We start from the raw sequence: 26,643 nt of genomic DNA on the forward strand, positions 1-26,643 counted from the left end.
TACCTGGTAATGTAGTCATATTACAGCCCACTATCATCTTTCCGGTCTCTTTCTCTCACACACACACGGACACACACACACATAAAAGGATAACACTACTTGCTACAAATGGGCCTTTCCATTCTGTTTCAGTAACTTTCTGTATTAGTTTGGTGTTAATACTGAAGTGAAAACAAATGCAGCTGTTTTTTATCTCAATATCAAATCATTTCTGGGTAACATTTAAGTACCTCACTGTGATTGTTTTCAATTCAAATGGCCAACAAGAAACAAAATCAGCTTCTTAGCAAAGAGAAAATTCTCAAGCAAGAATTTAGCTAGGACTGTCTGGGAGTGGTCTGGGTGGGAGAGGAAAACTGAAAACTAGCTGTTATTGGCAGACAGGTTTGGAACTCCATTTCCTAATGGTCTATTCTTATTGGTCTGACTCCATCCCACCAAGGGTATTATCATCATTTTCACAATATCATTCCAACCTCAGTGTGGAAATATATAAAGTTGAAGACGGAAGTTTACATACACCTTAGCCAAATACATATAAACTCAGTTTTTCACAATTCCTGACATTTAATCCTAGTAAAAATTCCCTGTCTTAGGTCAGTTAGGATCACCACTTTATTTTAAGAATGTGAAATGTCAGAATTATTGTAGGACAATTATTTATTTCAGATTTTATTTCTTTCATCACATTCCCAGTGGGTCAGAAGTTTCCATTCACTCAATTAGTATTTGGTAGCATTGCCTTTAAATTGTTTAACTTGGGTCAAACGTTTCGGGTAGCCTTCCACAAGCTTCCCACAATAAGTTGGGTGAATTTTGGCCCATTCCTCCTGACAGAGCTGGTGTAACTGAGTCAGGTTTGTAGGCCTCCTTGCTCGCGCATGCTTTTTCAGTTCTGCCCACAAATTTTCTATGGGATTGAGGTCAAGGCTTTGTAATGGCCACTCCAATACCTTGACTTTGTTGTCCTTAAGCCATTTTGCCACAACTTTGGAAGTATGTTTAAGGTCATTGACCATTTGGAAAACCCATTTCCGACCAAGCTTTAACTTCCTGACTGATGTCTGATTGCTGACTGATTGCACTTTTCGCACCAAAGTACATTCATCTCTAGGAAAGAGAAAGAGTCTCCTCCCTGAGCGGTATGACGGCTGCGTGGTCCCATGGTGTTTATACTTGCGTCCTATTGTTTGAACAGATGAACGTGGTGCCTTCAGGCATCTGGAAATTGCTCCCAAGGATGAACCAGACTTGTGGAGGTGTAAAAAAAAATGTCTGAGGTCTTGGAAGATTTCTTTTGATTTTCTCCTGATGTCAAGCAAAGAGGCACTGAGTATGAAGGTAGGCCTTCAAATACATCCACAGGTACACCTCCAATTGACTCAAATAATGTCAATTAGCCTCTAAAGCCATAACATAATTTTCTGGAATTTTCCAAGCTGTTTTAAGGCACAGTCAACTTAGTGTATGTGAACTTCTGACCCACTGGCATTGTGATACAGTGAATTATAAGTGAAATAATCTGTCTGTAAACAATTGTTGGAAAAATGACTTGTGTCATGCACAAAGTAGATGTCCAAACCGACTTGCCAAAACTATAGTTTGTTATCAAGAAATTTGTGGAGTGGTTGAAAAATGAATTGTAATGACTCCTACCCAAGTGTATATAAATTTCCGACTTCAACTGTATAAAACACAGGAATATCACGCTTTGACTGCACTGGGCCTTTAACATTCCAAGTGGCAGAAGCTGCAGGATTCGAGAACATAGAGCTAAATAGACAGCAGGATGAATGTATAGATAGAGCACCCTCTAGTGGTGAGATACAAGAGTCGGCTCTACAACCAGCCTGTACTGGTAAGTGTACTCGGACAAGAGTGTTCCATCTCCAGTTCCTTTTGCGCATCCCAATCTCCTTTACTAGAGTGAAGTTAGACACAGAGTTGATGGAAAGGCCAATGATTGTGGCTGATGCTCAGCAGGACTACTAGTAGAATAGCCCACCGTTAGTAAGACACAGACTAGAGCAGCCGCCACAGTAAGCAGACTCTTTATATATTTTTATATATATATATATATATATATCACTTTACAATATGTGTCCAAGTCTGAGCAAATGACTGACCCCTGTTCTCTAAAATCCAGTGATTTCATGTTTCTGCTCCCATCACCATCATCATGGTCTCTCTTTCACCAGTTACATTTCTAAGAAACAGCCGTGTTGTCTGTATTCCATGGACAGACACACCTGTTTCCACCAACAATCTCTCTCAAAATGTTTCACACTCGCCTGTACCCTGGGACAACTGACACAAATAAGGCAACGTCTGTGATTGTGACATGTTGGCAATGTCACCATCACTAGCAGTGAGGAAATCATAATGTAACATGGGGTTTGATTTATACGCTCTGCATACAAATACCCAGAGTACACTGATATTACATTGTTAGGATATAGTTTTCAGTCATCATGGAATATAACTGTGCCTCCATGTGTGAGCACAGATCTCTGAAAGAGAGGGAGAGGCAGCAGCAGAAGCAAGAACTGTGCCTCTGTGTTCCGCAGCTCTATGATGCCAATCCAGATAGCAGCGCCCTGATTAGTTTCACTTTCCGGCCGTCTGACCGCCCCAGACAAAACCACCCCACCTCACTGGATGAGGGTGGGTCAAGGGTTGGGAGGTTTGGGACTGGGGTTGGAAGGGGCAGAATTAGGGGGGTCAGGACTAAGAGGGTCACACTTGAGCTGCGGCTCGTTCTCAGAGCCCGTGCCCACGTCTGAGTCGAACAGCGAGTGGTCTGTATCAGGGGAGTGAGTGTGTGAGTGTGTGTGTTTGTCAGAGGCTTCACTCTCCTCCATGGTGTCTGTCTGGGAGAACAGGCCAAAGTCCATCAGGCATGTAGGAGAGCCCTCGCTGCTGTCAGTGTCTGCTCCGTCATAGCACAGGTCCTCTATGTCCACAAACCACTCAGGCCAGAACTTTCTGCGCATGCGCTCACAGAACATGGCCAAGTTGACGAGCTCGCCTAAAACATAGTGGACAGGGAATAGAGGAAGTACAGGTTCCAACATCGGTACTCAAGGAAAATGTACATCAGTGTCAGTGTATCCTTTGATTTCCTATTCAAACTTTGATTGTCAGATTTTGTACAGTTCGAAAATGAAAATAGACTGGTCTTTGATCTCTGATCAAACATTCTCTAAAGACTGAAACCATGACGAGCAAATGTGCAACAACACTGCACATTACAGTCTTTCACTGCCATCTAGTGGAAGAAGTAGGCAAGTACACTTGGATGAAAAAGGAGGTTTTTGCATCCTATTCTACACCTGCCTTTAAATCTATAGAACAATACATTAGGTACAGAATGTGTTATACAATCTCGATAACAACATAACAGTAACACAATCACAAGGCACACTTTCAAAATCAATCAACTATGATGCTTTGGTATTGTGAGTATGAGTAAAACATTTCACAGAGGCTGAGAGATTGAACTGACCTTTGATGAGCTGTTCAGGTTGTGTGCCAGGTAGTGTCCACATGGCCTGGGCCAGGTGACCAAACACAGCAGCGTCTACTGTCGACATTTTAGGTCCCATGAAGTACTTCTTATCTCCTGCAGGACAGATGAACAGCTGGGGTCAGTAACATATATCAAACCAGCCATCAGCCAACTATAAGAGAACACGATAAGAAAAGCCTGCTGAGTGCCTCAGACTCTTCACGGAGCAGCCTGTAAATTACAAACAAAACAGCGAAAACAATTGTGTATGGGAAGTGGGATTGCACATTTTGCACATTACATCTTCTGTCGTCGTGGGAATGACGCAGCGTTTAAAACATTTGTAAACAACTGGTTGCAGATCAGAGCCAACCTGGATACTACGGAGATCCTGAGTGAAATCAACGAGTATCAACAGCATTGTGCAATGGAGGAACAACATACTCCATCGTGGAAAGATCCGGCTAACTCACAAAATATTTTAACCCGGCAAAAAAAGAAAGACAGATAAATCTACAGACACGGAGGATTTACTTACTATTTATGTAGAGGATAATGCTCTTGCTGGAATCCATGCAACACTTGAAAAACTGTGTGAGGAGAGCAGGGCTGTGTGGGAGTTTGGAGTTTAGCCAGAGTGAAATTCTCACACTTCAAGGAGAGAACAAGGCACTCTCAGCCAAAGTAACTATCGATTCCAACATGGATTGTCTACTCAGGGAAAACAAGGTGGTGAGGGAGTCGCAACTAGACATACAAAGCCGCAGCATGAGTGAAAATCTAATATTTTCTGGGATTCCTGAGGACCCATCCAATAATCCAGAGGGGGCGATCAGAGTTCATGCAATCCGCCTTGAAACTTCCTCTCTAGAGACTGTAAACAAGGTGTCTTTCCACCGAGTGCACAGACTCGGAGCAACAAGACCAAGAGTCCCCCGACCTATCATCGAAAAGTTTGAACACCCCCAACAAAAGGAGCTGATCAAAAGCAGGGAAAGGGAGCTTAAATGGACCAAATTCGGTCTCAATGACCAATTTCCCAGGGAGATAAACGAACGTCCAAAGAGGCTGTATACTGTACAGAGCAGAGGCGGAAGAGGGGTAAGCGTACCTTCTCATTGGGGACACACACTTTATAGATGGGACAGCTCTTCCGAGACAGCTCCATAACACCGTGGCTGTACTAAATTCTACGGGGATGTCAGGTTACGAAGAGAAAAAAAGTATGGGAACTGTAAAAATATCTGAGAACTATGAAGTTGATATGAACACACACACACTTGATCTCTCTCTCTCTCTACCTCTCACTATTGTCGAGAACTTTTCTATAATTTAATATGTTTTTGTTTATCTATCTTTTCTATGTCTTTGTCTACATGTTTATCTGTGTTTACAACAAGCAAGGGGAAGGTATCAGAACAGGGACATTGGGAAATAATAACAACATATTGTATGGGATACATTTGTACAGTAGTGAAGCCGTCTCTATAGTAATGCAAGGTCTCTTTCATGATCATGTGATATGTCAAGTGTTATGGAAATGCTGGGATGTTTTTCTATGAAAATTCTGTTAGAGGTAATTACGATGAAACTATGATGGTGATACGATATGGATTACAGTTATCATCTGGAATATTAAGGCTATACTCATTTCATGTTACACACAGACACTCAACCATGCAAATTGGCTGGGTTATTATTTATTTAGACATCACACTTGATAGTTGTACTCTTATCCAGACATCCTACACACTCTCACTAAATCACATCCAATATCATACACATCAACCTACTCAGATTTACTACACACAATATTTGTACAACATTTTCTAACATCTGTGGCATTGGCTCACAGGCAAACAGGCAAGGGAATAAAACAATTATTGCTAGAAACTGTTTCTTGAATCCTAAATATCAGACATTTGAAATCTCAAATTTTGACCATCATAATACCTCTTCCCGCAGTAACTTTACAGGCACGAATTATGGTCAATTTAGACTGAGAATAGAATCTAGTTATGGTAAGGGGTGAAATAAGTATAGTCAGTTATAATTCTAATGGTTTAGCAAATTATTTAAAAAAAGATCTGTCTTTTTGTGGCTAAAGGAAAATAAATATAACATCTGCTGTTTACAGGAAACTCACTCTACATCCAAGTTTTATAGTAACCTCAGGATTGGTTTTGCCCCCGCGGGACGGTTGAGCTAACGTAGGCTAATGTGATTAGCATGAGTTTGTAAGTAACAAGAACATTTCCCAGGACATAGACATATCTGATATGGGCAGAAAGCTTAAATTCTTGTTAATCTAACTGCACTGTCCAATTTACAGTAGCTATTACAGTGAAATAATACCATGCTATTGTTTGAGGAGAGTGCACAGTTATGAACTTAAATGTATTGATAAACCAATTAGGCACATTTGAGCAGTCTTGATACAACATTTTGAACAGAAATGCAATGGTTCATTGAGTCAGTCTAACTTTGCACATACACTGGTGCCATCTCATGGCCAAAATCTAAATTGCGCCTAGAGTCATATATTGGCCTTTCTCTTAAAAAGAAAAACATGTTTTTTCCCCAATGTATTATCTTTTACCAGAACTAATGTGTCATATTCTCCTACATGAATTTCACATTTCCACAAACTTACTTGTTTCCTTTCAAATGGTATCAAGAATATGCATATCCTTGCTTCAGGTGCTAAGCTACAGGCAGTTAGATGTGGGTATGTCATTTTAGGCAACATTTTAAAAAAGGGTCCGATCTTTGCAATGTCTCATTGAAGATCTAGATAACTTTTCTGGACTCTCTGGACTAAAACCTAATTATGAGTGTACTATATTACGTATTGGATCTTTAAAAAATATATATAGATTTTTTTTTACATCACTCTGCAGTTTACCTATAAAATGGGCTGACGGTGAAGTAGACATACTTGGTATTCATTTCACAAAATATATAAAATGAGCTCTCTATAATGAATTTCAATTGAAATCTTGTAAAAATAGACCAGATCCTGCAACTATTCATGAGAAAATTGCCCTGATTAACTCTTTAGTCTTATCTCAGTTTACTCACTTACTTATGGCGCTGCCAACTCCAGATGATTCGTTTTTCAAATCATTTGAGCAAGAAATATTAACCAGACAAGATAAAGCGTGCCTCTCTCTATAATTAATATGAATTGGGTGGGTTGAGATTATGAAATATAAAAGCACTAAACCTCTCTATAAAAACTTCACTTATTCAAAAGTTTTACTTGAATCCTAAATAGTTCTCAAGTAGATTACGAAGAAAAGCTCATCCATTGTTTAAAAATGGCCTTGTTTTTTGCATTGTTGTTTTCCTTTGTCTCTCTTTTGTTAATTTTGTTGGTTGTTGGTGCATGGGGGGGACTTATATTCAAAGCATTATAAAGTAAATTCAGATTGCACATATTACACTACAGTTTACCACCTTGCAAAGAGTTTATGCTAAAGTCAATAGACATTCTCTGCTCTTTTCCCGACTAAAATACATTTGAAACACATAATGTAGTTGGAAGCACAGTGCATATACAGTGTCTCACCACTAGAGAGTGGAAGAGGGTAAAATTGAGCTCTGCATAAAGGACATACCCCACAACAAAGTCAATCTTACAGTGAACTTCAACTGACCCCATGTTATAATTGATACTGGATAATTAGAAAGCCTTCCTTTCCCATTGTTCCTCATATCTCCATCAGTAGCCAATTCCTCAACACTGACAATACTGTGAGAGCGTTGAAAAATTGGCTACATCATCAGTTGTTCTTCAATTGCCCCTAGTCTCTCCCTGAATCCCAAATCAACCCCTAGTCCCTACCACCTGGGTTTTTGTGTAGATCTGAGAGGATTGGATCGCTGTAAGCAATATGGTTGTTGCTCCATTTTGCACTCTGATGGGCCAGGTAGCATTTTCGCTAGATTGCTTACACCTGTCCGATCCTCTCATATCTACACAAGTGCCTAGGCCTAAGGGTAGTGCCTATAGGGATTAACCCTCTGTCTACTCCTACCCTCCCATCCCCCTGTACCCCTGTATACATACCGAGCAGTTCAGCCAGCGTGCGCATGTCCTTCTCCATCAGCTTGTAGACCTCCTCCTTGGAGAAGCGTCCGATGCCATGGCCGTACATCTCCCTTTGCACCATGCTGCTGTTCAGGTGGCTGAGGATCCACTTTAGCATGTCACCGAGAGGACCAGTGACTGACAGCATCTTCTGGGTCTCCTCCAGGTTGTCTACCCACTGGCAATAGGCTATTGTCCTGTTTAGAAACACAAATATACACAAGCATAATACAGGTTATTATCCCAGGGGTAGTATAGTACAATCATATGGAAACGCATACACTGTGTGTACAAAACATTAGGATCACCTGCTCTTTCCATGACAGACTGAGCAGGTGAATCCAGGCTGCCTGATATACACTGTGTTGTAGGCCTCTAGCAGCCCAGTAGACAGTAAAACAGGGTGGCAGGGAGAAAGGCAGCTGAGAGAAAGTACGGAATAATGGTCTCAATAACTGCTTTAATATGTAGATAGATTGTAGGTTCCATCAACATAATTGTCAACGTAATTGCATCATTTCCAATCCATATATACAGTGCCTTGCGAAAGTATTCGGCCCCCTTGAACTTTGCGACCTTTTGCCACATTTCAGGCTTCAAACATAAAGATATAAAACTGTATTTTTTTGTGAAGAATCAACAACAAGTGGGACACAATAATGAAGTGGAACGACATTTATTGGATATTTCAAACTTTTTTAACAAATCAAAAACGGAAAAATTGGGCGTGCAAAATTATTCAGCCCCCTTAAGTTAATACTTTGTAGCGCCACCTTTTGCTGCGATTACAGCAGTAAGTCACTTGGGGTATGTCTCTATCAGTTTTGCACATCGAGAGACTGACATTTTTTCCCATTCCTCCTTGCAAAACAGCTCGAGCTCAGTGAGGTTGGATGGAGAGCATTTGTGAACAGCAGTTTTCAGTTCTTTCCACAGATTCTCGATTGGATTCAGGTCTGGACTTTGACTTGGCCATTCTAACACCTGGATATGTTTATTTTTGAACCATTTACATTGTAGATTTTGCTTTATGTTTTGGATCATTGTCTTGTTGGAAGACAAATCTCCGTCCCAGTCTCAGGTCTTTTGCAGACTCCATCAGGTTTTCTTCCAGAATGGTCCTGTATTTGGCTCCATCCATCTTCCCATCAATTTTAACCATCTTCCCTGTCCCTGCTGAAGAAAAGCAGGCCCAAACCATGATGCTGCCACCACCATGTTTGACAGTGGGTATGGTGTGTTCAGGGTGATGAGCTGTGTTGCTTTAACGCCAAACATAACGTTTTGCATTGTTGCCAAAAAGTTCAATTTTGATTTCATCTGACCAGAGCACCTTCTTCCACATGTTTGGTGTGTCTCCCAGGTGGCTTGTGGCAAACTTTAAACAACACTTTTTATGGATATCTTTAAGAAATGGCTTTCTTCTTGCCACTCTTCCATAAAGGCCAGATTTGTGCAATATACGACTGATTGTTGTCCTATGGACAGAGTCTCCCACCTCAGCTGTAGATCTCTGCAGTTCATCCAGAGTGATCATGGGCCTCTTGGCTGCATCTCTGATCAGTCTTCTCCTTGTATGAGCTGAAAGTTTAGAGGGACGGCCAGGTCTTGGTAGATTTGCAGTGGTCTGATACTCCTTCCATTTCAATATTATCGCTTGCACAGTGCCCCTTGGGATGTTTAAAGCTTGGGAAATCTTTTTGTATCCAAATCCGGCTTTAAACTTCTTCACAACAGTATCTCGGACCTGCCTGGTGTGTTCCTTGTTCTTCATGATGCTCTCTGCGCTTTTAACGGACCTCTGAGACTATCACAGTGCAGGTGCATTTATACGGAGACTTGATTACACACAGGTGGATTGTATTTATCATCATTAGTCATTTAGGTCAACATTGGATCATTCAGAGATCCTCACTGAACTTCTGGAGAGAGTTTGCTGCACTGAAAGTAAAGGGGCTGAATAATTTTGCACACCCAATTTTTCCGTTTTTGATTTGTTAAGTTTGAAATATCCCAAAAAATGTCGTTCCACTTCATGATTGTGTCCCACTTGTTGTTGATTCTTCACAAAAAAATACAGTTTTATATCTTTATGTTTGAAGCCTGAAATGTGGCAAAAGGTCGCAAAGTTCAAGGGGGCTGAATACTTTCGCAAGGCACTGTATATATACATACACATACATACAGTCGTGGCCAAAAGTTTTGAGAATGACACAAATATTAATTTTCACAGTCTGCTGCCTCAGTGTCTTTAGATATTTTTGTCAGATGTTACTATGGAATACTGAGGTATAATTACAAGCCTTTCATAAGTATCAAAGGCTTTTATTGACAATTACATGAAGTTGATGCAAAGAGTCCATATTTGCAGAGTTGACCCTTCTTTCTCAAGACCTCTGCAATCCGCCCTGGCATGCTGTCAATTAACTTCTGGGCCACATCCTGACTGATGGCAGTCCATTCTTGCATAATCAATGCTTGGAGTTTTGTCAGAATTTGTGGGTTTGTGTTTGTCCACCCGGCTCTTGAGGATTGACCACAAGTTCTCAATGGGATTAAGGTCTGGGGAGTTTCCTGGCCATGGACCCAAATATCAATGTTTTGTTCCCCGAGCCACTTAGTTATCACTTTCGCCTTATGGCAAGGTGCTCCATCATGCTGAAAAAGGCATTGTTCGTCACCAAACTGTTCCTGGATGGTTGGGAGAAGATGCTCTGGGATGATGTGTTGGTACCATTCTTCATTCATGGCTGTGTTCTTAGGCAAAATTGTGAGTGAGCCCACTCCCTTGGCTGAGAAGCAACCCCAACACAGGACTGATGGTAGCACTCACCATGTCTTCTCCGGACAAGCTTTTTTCCGGATGCCCCAAACAATCGGAAAGGGGATTCATCAGAGAAAATGACTTTACCCCAGTCCTCAGCAGTCCAATCCCTGTAACTTTTGCAGAATATTAGTCTGTCCCTGATGGTTATCCTGGAGAGAAGTGGCTTCTTTGCTGCCCTTTTTAACACCAGGCCATCCTCCAAAAGTCTTTGCCTCAGATGCACTCACACCTGCCTGCTGCCATTCCTGAGCAAGCTCTGTACTGGTGGTGCCCCAAACCCACAGTTGAATCAACTTTAGGAGACGGTCCTGGCGCTTGCTGGACTTTCTTGGGTGCCCTGAAGCTTTCTTCACAACAATTGAACCGCTCTCCTTGAAGTACTTGATGATCCGATAAATGGTTGATTTAGGTGCAATCTTAATGGTAGCAATATCCTTGCCTGTGAAGCCCTTTTTGTGCAAAGCAATGATGACGGCACGTGTTTCCTTGCAGGTAACCATGGATGACAGAGGAAGAACAATGATTCCAAGCACCACCCTCCTTTTGAAGCTTCCAGCCTGTTATTTGAACTCAATCAGAATGACAGAGTGATCTTCAGCCTTGTCCTCGTCAACACTCACACCTGTGTTAACGAGAGAATCACTGACATGATGTCAGCTGGTCTTTTCTGGCAGGGCTGAAATGCAGTGGAAATGGTTTTTGGGGATTTAGTTAATTTGCATGGCAAAGAGGGACTTTGCAATTAATTGCAATTCATCTGATCACTCTTCATACCATTCTGGAGTATATACAAATTGCCATCAAACAAACTGAGGCAGCAGACTTTGTGAAAATTCATATTTATGTCATTCTCAAAACTTTTGGCCATGACTGTATATATACACATACATACATACATACATACACACGCACGCACACACGCACGCACGCACACACGCACGCACACACACACACACACACACACACACACACACACACACACACACTACCATTCAAAAGTTTGCGGTCACTTAGAAATGTCCTTGTTTTTGAAAGAAAAGCACATTTTTTGTCCATTAAAATAACATGAAGTTGATCAGAAACACAGTGTAGACATTGTTAATGTTAATCTTTCTACTGACTCTGAAAAACACCAAAAGAAATATGTCCAGGTTCTCTGCTCATCTGCATGAACGTGCCTTAGGCATGCTGCAAAGAGGCATGAGGACTGCAGATGTGGCCAGGGCAATAAATTGCAATGTCCGTACTGTGAGACGTCCAAGACAGCGCTACAGGGAGACAGGACAGACAGCTGATCATCCTCACAGTGGCAGACCACATGTAACAACACCTGCACAGCATCGGTACATCCGAACATCACACCTGCGGGACAGGAACAGGATGGCAACAACAACTGCCCGAGTTACGCCAGGAACGCACAATCCCTCCATCACTGCTCAGACTGTCCACAATAGGCTGAGAGAGGCTGGACTGGGGGCTTGTAGGCCTGTTGTAAGCAGGTCCTCACCAGACATCACTGGCAACAACGTCGTGTATGGGCACAAACCCACCGTCACTGGACCAGACACGACTGGCAAAAAGTGCTCTTCACTTACGAGTCGCGGTTTTGTCTCACCAGGGGTGATGGTCGGATTCGTGTTTATCGTTGAACGAATGAGCGTTACACAGAGGCCTGTACTCTGGAGCGGGATCGATTTGGAGGTGGAGGGTCCGTTATGGTCCTTTGCTGTTCTGAGATTGACTTGCACTTTTAGCTCCAAAGTAAGTTCATCTCTAGGAGACAGAACGCGTCTCCTTCCTGAGCGGTATGACGGCTGAGTGGTCCCATGGTGTTTATACTTGCGTACTGTTGTTTGTATAGATGAACGTGGTACCTTCAGGCGTTTGGAAATTGCTCCCAAGGATGAACCAGACTTGTGGAGGTCTGCAATTTTTTTTCTGAGGCCATGGCTGTCGTGGAGCGGGTCGACAGTTTCAAGTTCCTTGGTGTCCCCATCACCAACAAGCTATCATGGTCCAAACACACCATGACAGTAGTGAACAGGAGAAAAAGATTTGTCATGGGTCCACAGATGCTCAAAAGGTTCTATAGCTGCACCATCGAGAGCATCCTGACCGGTTGCATCACCGCCTGGTATGGCAACTGCTCGACATCTGACCGTAAGGCGCTACAGAGGGTAATGCGAACAGCCCAGTTCATCACTGGAGCCCAGCTTCCTGCAATCCAGGAGCTATATAATACCCTGCTGACCCTCCTCATCATCTATGTGCTTTTGAACATCTTGGCCATGTTCTGTTATAATCTCCACCCAGCACAGCCAGAAGAGGACTGGCCACCCTTCATAACCTGGTTCCTCTCTAGGTTTCTTCCTAGGTTCTGTCCTTTCTAGGGAGTTTTTCCTAGCCACCGTGCTTCTAAACCTGCATTGCTTGCTGTTTGGGATTTTAGGCTGGGTTTCTGTACAGTACTTTGGGATATCAGCTGATGTGAGAAGGGCTTTATAACTACATTTGATTATTTGATAATAGGCGGTGTCAGAGGAAAGCCCATAAAATTGTCAGAGACTCCAGTCCCCCAAGTTACAGACAGTTTTCTCTGCTACCACACGGCAAGCTGTACCGGGGCACCAAGTCTAGGACCAAAAGGCTCCTCAACAGCTTCTCGCCCCAAGCTGAACGATTCATAAAATCGCCACCGGACAATTTACATTGACCCCACCCCCTCCTTTTGTACACTGCTGTATGTTCGCTGTTTGTTATCTTTGCATAGTCACTTCACCCCCACCTAGATGTACAGATTACATCAACTAGCCTGCACCCCTGCACACTGACTCTGTACCGGTGCCCCTGTATATAGCCTCGTTTTTGTTATTCTTATTGTGTTACTTTTTATTATTACTTTTTATTTTAGTCTACTTGGTAAATATTTCCTAAAGTCTACACTTGTTGTATCCGGCGCATGTGACAAATAAAGTTTGTTGTGTTTTTTATTTTACCATACCATCTCCATCACCTGCTCCACCACTCTAAGGCAATGAGATCACAGAGACATTTTGAGTTAACAGTTCACCTTCAATTATCAGGACAAAAGCAATGAATGTAATTGTGATAATTATCAGTCAGCTCTCTAGACAAAAAAAAGATTGAGCTGTCTTGAAACGGATCTGAGGGGAAATTTGCTTCAGGGGCTAAACCAGACAACCCTGAGAACAACCTGAGATCAAATCATATACCTATGAATTATTTCAATATCATTAAACAGTGCTCTTACTTATGACAACTCGAGCTCTACACAATAGGAATGGAAGACAAATGACAATCTTTACTAAACCAGACACTGAACTTAATACACAGTACACGTATGTTGTGAACTAACAGCACAATCTCCCAGACCAGGGCCCAGATTCACAAAACACTTCTTACGCAAAAGCTTCTTAAGAAAAAAAAGAAGAAGTGCATAAGTTAATTCGTAAGTGAAATTCCTCAACAATATCTTTAGGTTTCAAGATTTTCTTACAAACTTCTCAAATATCTTCTAACGAATCTTCTTAAGATGTTTGTTGCTAGGCAACCGATTTAGCGAGCTATTAATGGCAATCATGTTAACATATTTCCTACAGAGATTACTGTTCTAAGATGTTCTTGGGTTTAAAATAAGTGAGTGAATTAAACATGTTCAATTGCTTTCATGAGCTTAGTATCTCTCACTGCCCTGAATTTAAGGGTTTAGCTATCTTGGAATTAAGAACAAATCCCAGAATTGTATTTTCAATAATCTAATTTCTTCTTAACTTTTTGCTTAAGGAGAAACATAAGAAATAGAGCAATAAATGTTCAATAACCTTTGAGGAATATCAACTTTGCTTAACTTTCTTCATAAGTCTATAGTTAAGGAGGTTTTATGAATCTGGGCCCTGAGGCATATCTCTGTCACAGAGCAGCCTTCCTCTTCGTGTTGTCATAGCAAAATCAATCATGCTAATTTACAGGCCTGAAGAGCTGTAATATGATCTCAGCACGCTGTAACCCATGCTGCTAACCTCAGCTGGCCAAACAGAGCAACAAGCAGCCCCATAGTCCTGCACAGCCATTAATAATGTAATCAATAGTAAACACAGCCTGCGAGAGGGAGGGGGAAAGAGGAGAGAGAGTAGAGAAGGAGGTGATAAGGGGAAAAGAAGACGGGAGAAAAACAGAGAGCAAGAGAAAGGGAGTGGAAATGAGAGTTATATGAATGACCCCTTACTCGACAGCTGCAGAGCAATATTATGGAACCTCCGCTCCCATCCAATTCATGTCTCTGGTTCTGAATGAGATTCACAAGATCTGATGCACAGAAACATGTTACAGACTGATTTCTCGCCCTGTAAATATTATAGAAAAGAGCTTGATGAGCAAGTATGCCCTCTTTTCTTTGACATTCATGCCCAGACACAAATGCTTGTAGATGTGTCATTCATCCGACTACCTTTCCCTGGGCCCCAACCAGGAAAGGCTCAGCCTGCGTCCAAAATGGCACCCTGTTCCTTACAAAGTAGTGCACTATATCAGGAATAGGGTGCCATTTGGAATGCAGGATCTGTGACTTCCCAGCAGAAGCCTCACCAGTACAGATGCCCAGCAGTGACTCACCAATAATGTGGAGTCCCACCCTTCTATATACTGTAAGTAGATCGGTAATGTAGCTGTGTGGATGACCACTTGGGAACACTAGAGTGAGCGAGCTTAGCCAGTTCCAATTCATTCCCAACCCTCCCCTTGGCCCTAACCCTTCAATCTCTTCCCATCTGTACGGTGGAAGCAATATGGTGGAAACTTCACCACTACCCTGCGTCTACACTTCATGACCAAGAGTATGTGGACACCTGCTCGTCGTAACATCTCATTCCAAAATCATGGGCATTAATGTGGAGTTGTTCCCCCCCATTTGCTGCTATAAAAGCCTTCACTCTCCTAGAAAGGTTTTCCATTAGATGTTGGAACATTGCTGCGGGGACTTGCTTCCATTCAGTCACAAGAGCATTAGTGAGGTCGGGCATTGATGTTGGGTGATTATGCCTGGGTCGCAGTCGGCGTTCCAATTCATCCCAAAGGTGTTCAATGGGGTTGAGGTCAGGGCTTTGTGCAGGCTAGTCAAGCTCTTCCACACCGATCTCAGCAAACCATTTTTGTATGGGCCTCGCTTTGTGCACGGGGGCATTGTCATGCTGAAACAGGAAAGGGCTTCCCCAAACTATTGCCACAAAGATGGAAGCACAGAAAAGTCTAAATTGTCATTGAATGGTGTAGCGTTAAGATTTCGCTTCACTGGAACTAAGGGGCCTTGCCCAAACTATGAAAAACAGCCCCAGACCATTATTCCTCCTCCACCAAACTTTATAGCTAGCACTATGCATTGGGGCAGGTAGCGTTCTCCTGGCATCTGCCAAACCCAGATTCGTCTGTCAGACTGCCAGATGGTGAAGGGTGATTCATCACTCCAGAGAACACCTTTCCGCTGCTCCAGTCCAATGGCGGGGAGCTTTACACCACACCAACCGACGCTTGGCATTGCGCATTGTGTTCTTAGGCTTGTGTGCGGCTGCTCGGCCATGGAATACCTTTTCATGAAGCGTCTGACGAACAGTTCTTGTGCTGACGTTGCTTTCAGAGGCAGTTTGGAACTCGGTAGTGAGCGTTGCAAAGCAGGAAAGACATTTTTTTATGCGCGCTTCAGGACTTCGCAGCCCCGTTCTGTGAGCTTGTGTAGCCTACCGCATCACGGCTGAGCTGTCGTTGTTTCAAGTCGTTTCCACTTCACAATAAGAGCACTTACAATTGACCATTCTGTTGCCAATATTTTTCTATGGAGATTGCATGGCAGTGTGCTCGATTTTATACACCTGTCAGCAACAGGTGTGGCTGAAATAGCTGAATCCACTAATTTGAAGGGGTGTCCACATACATTTGTATATCTAGTGTACCTATCTAAACTCTTCAGACATGCTAACATCAAGGGTTAATGGCCAAGGGGAGGGTAGGGAGCAATTTGGGAATGGCTGTGACATACAGAGTCACCAATGTAGCTTTGGAGGACCCGTGGGTATATTAATTGACTGAGTCACCAGTAGAGGTGCTCCTCCACCATCTTGGTGACAGCCCGGGACACGGCTCTTTCCTGGGGACTGAGGTTCTTGTTGAGGTTGACGCCCAGCTTCTCTTCCAGGAAGTCAATGATAAACTCTGACCCCGACACCTGCTGCCGGTTATACTCAATCCATGGCATCTTGCCCTGTGGAGAGAGCTTCCCATCAAAGTAGTTCTGCAAGGGGGAGAACAGAATGGGGTTCAGCACTGGGAAATTGACAAACTCTAGTTGTATCCGAATATGTAGGACTGGTTTACCAGACTCAGATTAATCCCTGGACATAAAAAAAACATGCATTTAGGAGAATTCCCAGTTAAAGTGCTTTTAAGTCCAGGAATGTAGGCTTAATCTGTGTGCAGGAAACCAGTACTTTTCCAGTTCTACTTTATCATACACAGACTATTGTACCTGGTAGGGCAGGTCAACCATGCGTAGGTAGGTCTCCATCTTGAGGCAGAATGGTGAGAGGCTGGGGACCCCCGTGTTTGGCCTTGAGAACTGATGGAGGATGATGGCATCTTTAGAGTCCAACTCCTGCTCCTTCCTGGAAAACACCCGGGGAGAAAAAATGCCAGCTGAAAAGGTGTGCTATACTGAGGCAACAGAAAACTACACAGGTGGGAGCCCCCATGAGATAAAATACTTGAAAACAATTGTTATCTCTGTGGCAGCCACTTCAAAAGTGATCCAAAGTTTCTGTGCCAACAGTACAGCTATTCCCAGGTCTGTTTGTGGTTGTGAGAACAATATCATACCTCGACCCTAATTTGAGATCAGAGAGGAGAGAGTAACTAGTTACAGCGCTGTTTCTGGCTCTTAGTAATCTGACTGGGAGGATAGGGTCTCACCTGGTGCATATTATAGCATGGTGACATAGCAGCGAGAGGAACTATTCTTCAATTCCCTGAGCACTGTGTTACACAGGGCATTTCCATACAAAGGCTGATGAGCACCAACATGTGAAGTTCATAGAAGCATGAAGTTCATAGAACGTAGTCTACACTGCTATCTGCCCAGCAGCTAGCTAAGCAACTAGCTAACGTCTAAGACAATTGTGTAGTCTAGAGCGATTTTCTAGGTTAGCTAGCCAGCTATTGTCGTTCTTTTAACGTAACGTAACGCAATCAACACTGCTAGCTAGCCAGCTAGCCCCCGAATAGCAGCACTGTAGAAACTATTACAGTACAACGGTTTGATTTGTTTGATCGTAGCTAGCTAGCTACATAGCCGTCTTTGTATCTAAGACAATTGTGTAGTCTAGAGCGATTTTCTAGGTTAGCTAGCCAGCTATTGTCGTTCTTTTAACGTAACGTAACGCAATCAACACTGCTAGCTAGCCAGCTAGCCCCGACTAGCAGCACTGTAGAAACTATTACAGTACAACGGTTTGATTTGTTTGATCGTAGCTAGCTAGCTACATAGCCGTCTTTGTATCTAAGACAATTGTGTAGTCTAGAGCGATTTTCTAGGTTAGCTAGCCAGCTATTGTCGTTCTTTTAACGTAACGTAACGCAATCATCACTGCTAGCTAGCCAGCTAGCCCCCGAATAGCAGCACTGTAGAAACTATTACAGTACAACGGTTTGATTTGTTTGATCGTAGCTAGCTAGCTACATAGCCGTCTTTGTATCTAAGACAATTGTGTAGTCTAGAGCGATTTTCTAGGTTTGCTAGCCAGCTATTGTCGTTCTTTTAACGTAACGTAACGCAATCAACACTGCTAGCTAGCTAGCTAGCCCCAAATAGCAGCACTGTAGAAACTATTACACTCGACGGAACGACTTGATTAGTGTAGTGTCAACATCGCAGCCACTGCCAGCTAGCCTACTCCAGCAGTACTGTATCATTTCAATCATTTTAGTCAATAAGATTCTTGCTACGTAAGCTTAACTTTCTGAACATTCGAGACGTGTAGTCCACTTGTCATTCCAATCTCCTTTGCATTAGCGTAGCCTCTTCTGTAGCCTGTCAACTATGTGTCTATCTATCCCTGTTCTCTCCTCTCTGCACAGACCATACAAACGCTTCCACACCGCGTGGGCCGCGGCCACCCTAATCTGGTGGTCCCAGCGCGCACGACCCACGTGGAGTTCCAGGTCTCCGGTAGCCTCTGGAACTGCCGATCTGCGGCCAACAAGGCAGAGTTCATCTCAGCCTATGCCTCCCTCCAGTCCCTCGACTTCTTGGCACTGACGGAAACATGGATCACCACAGATAACACTGCTACTCCTACTGCTCTCTCTTCGTCCGCCCACGTGTTCTCGCACACCCCGAGAGCTTCTGGTCAGCGGGGTGGTGGCACCGGATCCTCATCTCTCCCAAGTGGTCATTCTCTCTTTCTCCCCTTACCCATCTGTCTATCGCCTCCTTTGAATTCCATGCTGTCACAGTTACCAGCCCTTTCAAGCTTAACATCCTTATCATTTATCGCCCTCCAGGTTCCTCGGAGAGTTCATCAATGAGCTTGATGCCTTGATAAGCTCCTTTCCTGAGGACGGCTCACCTCTCACAGTCCTGGGCGACTTTAACCTCCCCACGTCTACCTTTGACTCATTCCTCTCTGCCTCCTTCTTTCCACTCCTCTCCTCTTTGACCTCACCCTCTCACCTTCCCCCTACTCACAAGGCAGGCAATACGCTCGACCTCATCTTTACTAGATGCTGTTCTTCCACTAACCTCATTGCAACTCCCCTCCAAGTCTCCGACCACTACCTTGTATCCTTTTCCCTCTCGCTCTCATCCAACACTTCCCACACTGCCCCTACTCGGATGGTATCGCGCCGTCCCAACCTTCGCTCTCTCTCCCCGCTACTCTCTCCTCTTCCATCCTATCATCTCTTCCCTCTGCTCATACCTTCTCCAACCTATCTCCTGATTCTGCCTCCTCAACCCTCCTCTCTTCCCTTTCTGCATCCTTTGACTCTCTATGTCCCCTATCCTCCAGGCCGGCTCGGTCCTCCCCTCCCGCTCCGTGGCTCGACGACTCATTGCGAGCTCACAGAACAGAGCTCCGGGCAGCCGAGCGGAAATGGAGGAAAATCCCGCCTCCCTGCGGACCTGGCATCCTTTCACTCCCTCCTCTCTACATTTTCCTCCTCTGTCTCTGCTGCTAAAGCCACTTTCTACCACTCTAAATTCCAAGCATCTGCCTCTAACCCTAGGAAGCTCTTTGCCACCTTCTCCTCCCTCCTGAATCCTCCCCCCCCCCCCTCCTCCCTCTCTGCAGATGACTTCGTCAACCATTTTGAAAAGAAGGTCGACGACATCCGATCCTCGTTTGCTAAGTCAAACGACACCGCTGGTTCTGCTCACACTGCCCTACCCTGTGCTCTGACCTCTTTCTCCCCTCTCTCTCCAGATGAAATCTCGCTTCTTGTGACGGCCGGCCGCCCAACAACCTGCCCGCTTGACCCTATCCTCCTCTCTCTTCTCCAGACCATTTCCGGAGACCTTCTCCTTACCTCACCTCGCTCATCAACTCATCCCTGACCGCTGGCTACGTCCCTTCCGTCTTCAAGAGAGCGAGAGTTGCACCCTTCTGAAAAAACCTACACTCGATCCCTCCGATGTCAACAACTACAGACCAGTATCCCTTCTTTCTTTTCTCTCCAAAACTCTTGAACGTGCCGTCCTTGGCCAGCTCTCCCGCTATCTCTCTCAGAATGACCTTCTTGATCCAAATCAGTCAGGTTTCAAGACTAGTCATTCAACTGAGACTGCTCTTCTGTATCACGGAGGCGCTCCGCACTGCTAAAGCTAACTCTCTCTCCTCTGCTCTCATCCTTCTAGACCTATCGGCTGCCTTCGATACTGTGAACCATCAGATCCTCCTCTCCACCCTCTCCGAGTTGGGCATCTCCCGGCGCGGCCCACGCTTGGATTGCGTCCTACCTGACAGGTCGCTCCTACCAGGTGGCGTGGCGAGAATCTGTCTCCTCACCACGCGCTCTCACCACTGGTGTCCCCCAGGGCTCTGTTCTAGGCCCTCTCCTATTCTCGCTATACACCAAGTCACTTGGCTCTGTCATAACCTCACATGGTCTCTCCTATCATTGCTATGCAGACGACACACAATTAATCTTCTCCTTTCCCCTTCTGATGACCAGGTGGCTAATCGCATCTCTGCATGTCTGGCAGACATATCAGTGTGGATGACGGATCACCACCTCAAGCTGAACCTCGGCAAGACGGAGCTGCTCTTCCTCCCGGGGAAGGACTGCCCGTTCCATGATCTCGCCATCACGGTTGACAACTCCATTGTGTCCTCCTCCCAGAGCGCTAAGAACCTTGGCGTGATCCTGGACAACACCCTGTCGTTCTCAACCAACATCATGGCGGTGGCCCGTTCCTGTAGGTTCATGCTCTACAACATCCGCAGAGTACGACCCTGCCTCACACAGGAAGCGGCGCAGGTCCTAATCCAGGCACTTGTCATCTCCCGTCTGGATTACTGCAACTCGCTGTTGGCTGGGCTCCCTGCCTGTGCCATTAAACCCCTACAACTCATCCAGAACGCCGCAGCCCGTCTGGTGTTCAACCTTCCCAAGTTCTCACGTCACCCCGCTCCTCCGCTCTCTCCACTGGCTTCCAGTTGAAGCTCGCATCCGCTACAAGACCATGGTGCTTGCCTACGGAGCTGTGAGGGGAACGGCACCGCAGTACCTCCAGGCTCTGATCAGGCCCTACACCCAAACAAGGGCACTGCGTTCATCCACCTCTGGCCTGCTCGCCTCCCTACCACTGAGGAAGTACAGTTCCCGCTCAGCCCAGTCAAAACTGTTCGCTGCTCTGGCCCCCCAATGGTGGAACAAACTCCCTCACGACGCCAGGACAGCAGAGTCAATCACCTGTTCCGGAGACACCTGAAACCCCACCTCTTCAAGAAATACCTAGGGTAGGATAAGTAATCCTTCTCACCCCCCCCCTTAAATGATTTAGATGCACTATTGTAAGTGGCTGTTCCACTGGATGTCAGAAGGTGAATTCACCAATTTGTAAGTCGCTCTGGATAAGAGCGTCTGCTAAATGACTTAAATGTAATGTAAATGTATGTCAAATTGTGTGTCAAAGAAAAGCGTAGAGTCTATATATTTTTAAATTAAGGCATCTATACATTCTATTACCAAAAACCCACATATCTTTAAGATGTTTCACGAGGGAGGATAATTACATTTCACAGAAGTAACAAGTAAATGTAGTAAGTAGTTATAGTGTTTTTACTGATATCAAGTTGGTCTATGAATTAAGTAATTAAAACTCATAATTCTGTTACCAAATCGGTACCGGAATTACTGCAAAATCAGTAACAGAATTACTGCAATTGAATTGGCTAAAATGGGAAATCATACAAGTCACATCACACTTGGGTCACCTGCTACTGTCCTACCTTCCACTGGCATACTGTTATGTTCAGCTCATAACTGTTTTTCCCTTTCCGTCCCCTGTTGGTCAAATCAGAGAGGAGGAGGCGAAGCGAGAAGGTTTACTCCTGTCAAAATCTGTCCATGACAAGCTGACCGATAAGCAGACTGCCTGCCTTCCCGCCTTTGGGACAACAACTCCCATTGTTAGGGTGGAGACAAGACCATCTTGCCATTATATACAGTATCTCAGGTCAAAGCAAGACTGTAATGACAGTCTGGATAACCCCTCCCTTTCTCTCTGCTGCTCTCTCTCTCTATTTTTTCTCTCTCCGGTTAATGTCATGTCTCCCGGCTCTTACTGAAACCTACTCTTTTTGCATTTACTGTAACCAGCATCCTCACCCACTGATCCCCGACGGACACCGGACCTCATTGGACATTGAAAAGTAGTTGGAATCTGGTCAGTCCGTCCTGGCCAGACCAAATCTGAACCAATCAAAGATGTTTATGTTTCACAGGTTTGGACTGCACAGTACAGTAGAGCACAGTACAGGTGGTGTACTGTACAGTACTGTGATGAACTCTACTGTATTGTGCTCTACTGCGATGTCCACACTTGTGAAACATTGACGTCTATGATTGTTTCAGATTCGGACCAACTAAATATGGTCTTGTTTGGGGGGGGGGGGGGGAGGGAGCTCAATACAATAATATCCACTGTGTAGAATAATACCCAAATATGTAAAAGAAGGATAATGCATATTTCTACATTTGTTTACCTTTTCAGGATACACCACCATAAAAATAATCATATTCATATCCATAATTAGCATTTTTTTGTGTAGTACAGATCATGGACCCATTATGTAATTTAGTTACTGTAATTATATTACCAGATGTAAATCCACTTCACCTACTGTAGTTCAATAACAAACAAAACAATTCTAGCCATAGCTGTCATGTCATAGTTGACACCCCATTCTTTCTGCAGATAAATATCTGCTCAGAATTAAGATAAATGAACAGTTTTTGGAAAACATGGTCGCATTAAAAACTGAGGGAGATTTTTTATGTTACAAAACTTTGCATCTGCACAGCTCTTCCAGTAAATGTGAGTTTGTGAAATCTTCTGTGTAAATTGTTCAAAGTAGTCTTTGTGCATATAGAGTTGTATGGTTTGTTACACTTTAAAAATTAAATGTTTTGGGTTGGCAGAAATTGTGAAATAAATGTTGACAAATCTGAGTCATAATGTAATTCTGTTACTGTTGAATGGCCCTAGAACAACCTGTCCCCTCACTATATTCAAGTCACCCGTCTAAACACAAGTACACACAGATACAATACACCATTTTAAGATCATGAGATAGATATTGAGAGGGTAAAGTCCTCATCATACTACTGACTCCATGGTATTCAATGGGAAAAGAAACTCTAGGATTTGCCTGAACTTCTATTTCTATCCTCTACTACCCTTGAAATCAAGGCCTAGGAGGTTAATCGTGCTTGTGAACATCTGATAGAGTCCTCACATTTCTACTCCAGTTTATAAACGGAGGGTGTGGGTGACTGACACTGACATCTCTTTAGGCTTCAATAATTAAACAGCCTACACTACAGGGGCGTGCTGCCTTGCAATGACTCTCGTTCTTACCTAAATTAATTTGATGAATTATAGCCACATATCATGTCCAAGAGAGCAGGAATGGACTCCATCTAAAGTCAGTTACATCATCAGGCATGTTGTAACACCTTGAAATTAAAATTCATTTCTGGAAATAAATAGGACATGTATATACATGATAGCCTACTTTGGCTAATAAAATGTATAGGCTATGTCTTCGGTACAATAGTCTTGCGCAGGACAGTCTACGACCGGATAAACAACTCACATTAACACAAAATGTCGCTGTCATTGGTGCTGAAACCATCGAAACGGTCGAAAGGCGACGTCTCAGTCCATTTTTCCAATGGTGCGGAAATTCTGGACCGTGTCAAAGAAACACTATTGTATTTAGGCCTAGATTACAGGGTGTCCCTTTGAGAAGAAGCACTCAAAAGGGGTGGCATAGAATAACACACATGCTGCAGATGTACTGTCAACATGTAGTTTTCTATGGTAGAAGCATGACAGTAGTAGGCGTATGCGACGTGATTCAACAAATGGTTCCAAATGAGGAAATGCAAAAGCTAGTCCTCTTAGAGTGAGTGACAGATTATATGGAGCCACCGTTACCGAATGTACCATAGGCCTAAATGCTTGACTGAGGACTGCGTGGGGACAGTAGCGCCATTCATTACGTTAACAATAGGCCTGGATTAATCTTCCCTCTCAGAGATTAAACCAGACGCATTTCATTCAACAGTAGGCTACAAAACGTCCGCTTCCACTAAACATTCTGACACCACTGCTGCGGCGCTAGAGAAATTCATATTTTACGCTCAAGACATGGCACAAGACCTGACGCGTGATTTTCCACTTTCCACAAATTTTTTCCATCACCTGTCCTTGCCTCCTTGTGAACGAGATCATCAAAGAGCTGTACAATCTAGCCCACAGTGCAAGAACAGATGATTCCGCGAATACATGAACAAATGTGAACAAACGACAGCAATATTCTGTTATTCAGAGATCTGTTAAGAGCAGCTGATCAGAGGTGACAGCAAGCGCGCACACCCAGCCCATCCCCGAAGGTATGAAAGGGGTTTATCATTTTAGATCTTTATTGTGAATATTGTATATTAGGCCTACGCAAACACAGCCCAAGCATTACACAAATGCACACATTTGATCATGTGAACCAATACCGTTGTCATTTGTGGCATATTTTTTTTGCCTTTGTATAGCCTACCTGATGGCGAGCAGCTCATGTAATAGATAGGCAGCAGCGGCGAGGAGGGCACCGCCAGTGATATAGATGGTCTTCTTCCACCAGGAATCCGACCCCAATCCCGACATGATCCCACCGTAGTCCCGTAAAGGGATTGCGACGATATAGCCATAAAGAGAGTGAGGCTCGTCGGAACCACATATCCCTAAGGGCACGCTGTGATTGCGCCCGAGTTCAACCACACAAGGTCGGGACGAGGCGAAACCAGAACCCCACATACTCTTATCAATCGCCGCGTGGCGCCTGCGTCCTCCCGCAAACTACTATTGGCTTCATCAGTCTGTCACAACAGTCCTATGCTGCATGGCGATATGCTATTTAATCTGCCAAACATTAGAAATAGACACCTTCCAAACATTAGAAACAGACATCTTCCGGCCTGAGCTCGGCATCCTCCGCCAGCCGTAGGAGCCTTTGTCTGTTCCAATGGAAACGAGTGGCAGACAGACGGTGAGCGCTCCCCTCACATCTGAGCCTCGGCGACAGCAAAACCACCACACAATACAGGGCAATAGGTTAGGCCTTATATCATGATGATAAAGACATCTGCAAATTACACATTTTATTTAAGTACATTGATTTCTAAATGCCAATTAAATGGATTAAGCAATTCATTTTCACCAAGTCCTGCAATATCTCCATAGGAACCCATAGCAACATTATTTGCATGGACCAACCTATATACAGTAGGCTTTGCATTTAGCCACTCTTCGAGTGCTATAACGACTGGCGCACGTTCAACAACAATATGCGTGCATAGCAGGTGCATGCTTTTGACTACTTTAGCTGAAGTCGGTTATACTCACTCTGCAGTAACTTCGGAAGTGTAAAAAGGCATTCATCTTGGAGAATACATCCGATCAATGTGATTTCTGTTGTGATTGTTTGGGCCATACCTAATATTGCGAAACAATTTAGCTTGAAAAACGGTTCCGCGCATTCGTAAGGATTATGTCATGTAAAGTTAGTTACATTATTGGTATCCCTCAGTCTTGAGCTAGTGCCAACCAACGATGTATATAAACCCTGGATTGCTAATGCTATGTATTGGCCATTGATAGGCTTTGAAGCCAACGGTGGGGCATATTGGCACTCCCCAGTCGGAGCAGTCCATAGGAATGAATGGAATTCTACAGTATTAAATTATTAATATTATATTAATAATATAGTATTAAATTAAACGTTAAGAACAATATTACATGTATTTAAGTATTTTGTTGTGGTGGGGACAGTAACATTAGTCATTTCTTTAAATTATACTTGGAAGATTAAAAAAAAATATATATATATTGTTATGTTCAGCCCAAATAATACAATAGAAAGTATGCATTGAGGTGTTTGTAATATAATACATGCAGCAAAAACTAATGTAGAAATTAATAAATGAATTTATATGGCTTCCAAAATATACAATAATGTATATCAGTCAGTGTGGATATAAATAATTGGTGCCAACCCAGTGCCACCTGCATCCGTGCGCTCTGCTTTTCCCAAAAAGGTTCGGTTGATAGTAGTTCTGAAACCGTATTCATTGATCAGTTTATGATCGCTTCCTGCAGCTTCACTTTTTCTTTAAATATATATATATTCAATAAGAAGGCTTATACACCGAAAATCCTTACTGCACAGCTATTCTGCAAGAAGAGCGCGCACTCCAGCGGCTTCGTGGTCGAGCACTCATGTCACTGGAGGTAGACTCGAGTGTACTGGACAAATTGTCGACATGTTCATCTTGTTCAAACCTGGTCTGCTCAATTTATGGCAGAGGCATCTTATGCTGCTTAAGTATGTGACTGAAAGCCATCCCATGACTGTTCTATAGCCTACATCGACC

General features: G+C 43.7%; 2 protein-coding genes across 2 annotated transcripts in view; both read right to left on the bottom strand.

The window, feature by feature from the left end:
- Positions 1–3,532, bottom strand: part of LOC135519993 (F-box/LRR-repeat protein 4-like) — a 42,100-nt gene extending 38,568 nt beyond the window's left edge. The window contains exon 1 of the mRNA XM_064945293.1: positions 3,506–3,532. The gene's annotated coding sequence lies outside the window, so the exon portion shown is untranslated. The remainder of the gene's footprint in view (positions 1–3,505) is intronic.
- Positions 1,476–25,253, bottom strand: LOC135519995 (failed axon connections homolog). The gene is made up of 6 exons (XM_064945294.1): positions 24,771–25,253; positions 16,964–17,099; positions 16,533–16,729; positions 7,581–7,798; positions 3,506–3,622; positions 1,476–3,028 (listed from the first exon to the last, which is right to left on the bottom strand). Exons 1-6 carry the CDS (start codon positions 25,025–25,027, stop codon positions 2,670–2,672), a joined length of 1,284 nt encoding a protein of 427 aa, XP_064801366.1. The 5' UTR covers positions 25,028–25,253; the 3' UTR covers positions 1,476–2,669.
- Between the last annotated feature and the right edge of the window lie 1,390 nt (positions 25,254–26,643).

Source organism: Oncorhynchus masou, chromosome 29, assembly GCF_036934945.1.
Source record: "Oncorhynchus masou masou isolate Uvic2021 chromosome 29, UVic_Omas_1.1, whole genome shotgun sequence".
Lineage (NCBI taxonomy): Eukaryota > Metazoa > Chordata > Actinopteri > Salmoniformes > Salmonidae > Oncorhynchus > Oncorhynchus masou.

Coding starts and splice junctions, on each gene's coding strand:
- LOC135519995 (XM_064945294.1), bottom strand. CDS start 25,027: ATGTGGGGTTCTGGTTTCGCCTCGTCCCGACCTTGTGTGGTTGAACTC. Junction 7,799..16,532: donor GTGGAGGAGCACCTCTACTG/GTGACTCAGTCA, acceptor GTTTCTAAACAG/GACAATAGCCTATTGCCAGT. Junction 3,029..3,505: donor ACCTGAACAGCTCATCAAAG/GTCAGTTCAATC, acceptor ACTATGTTTTAG/GCGAGCTCGTCAACTTGGCC.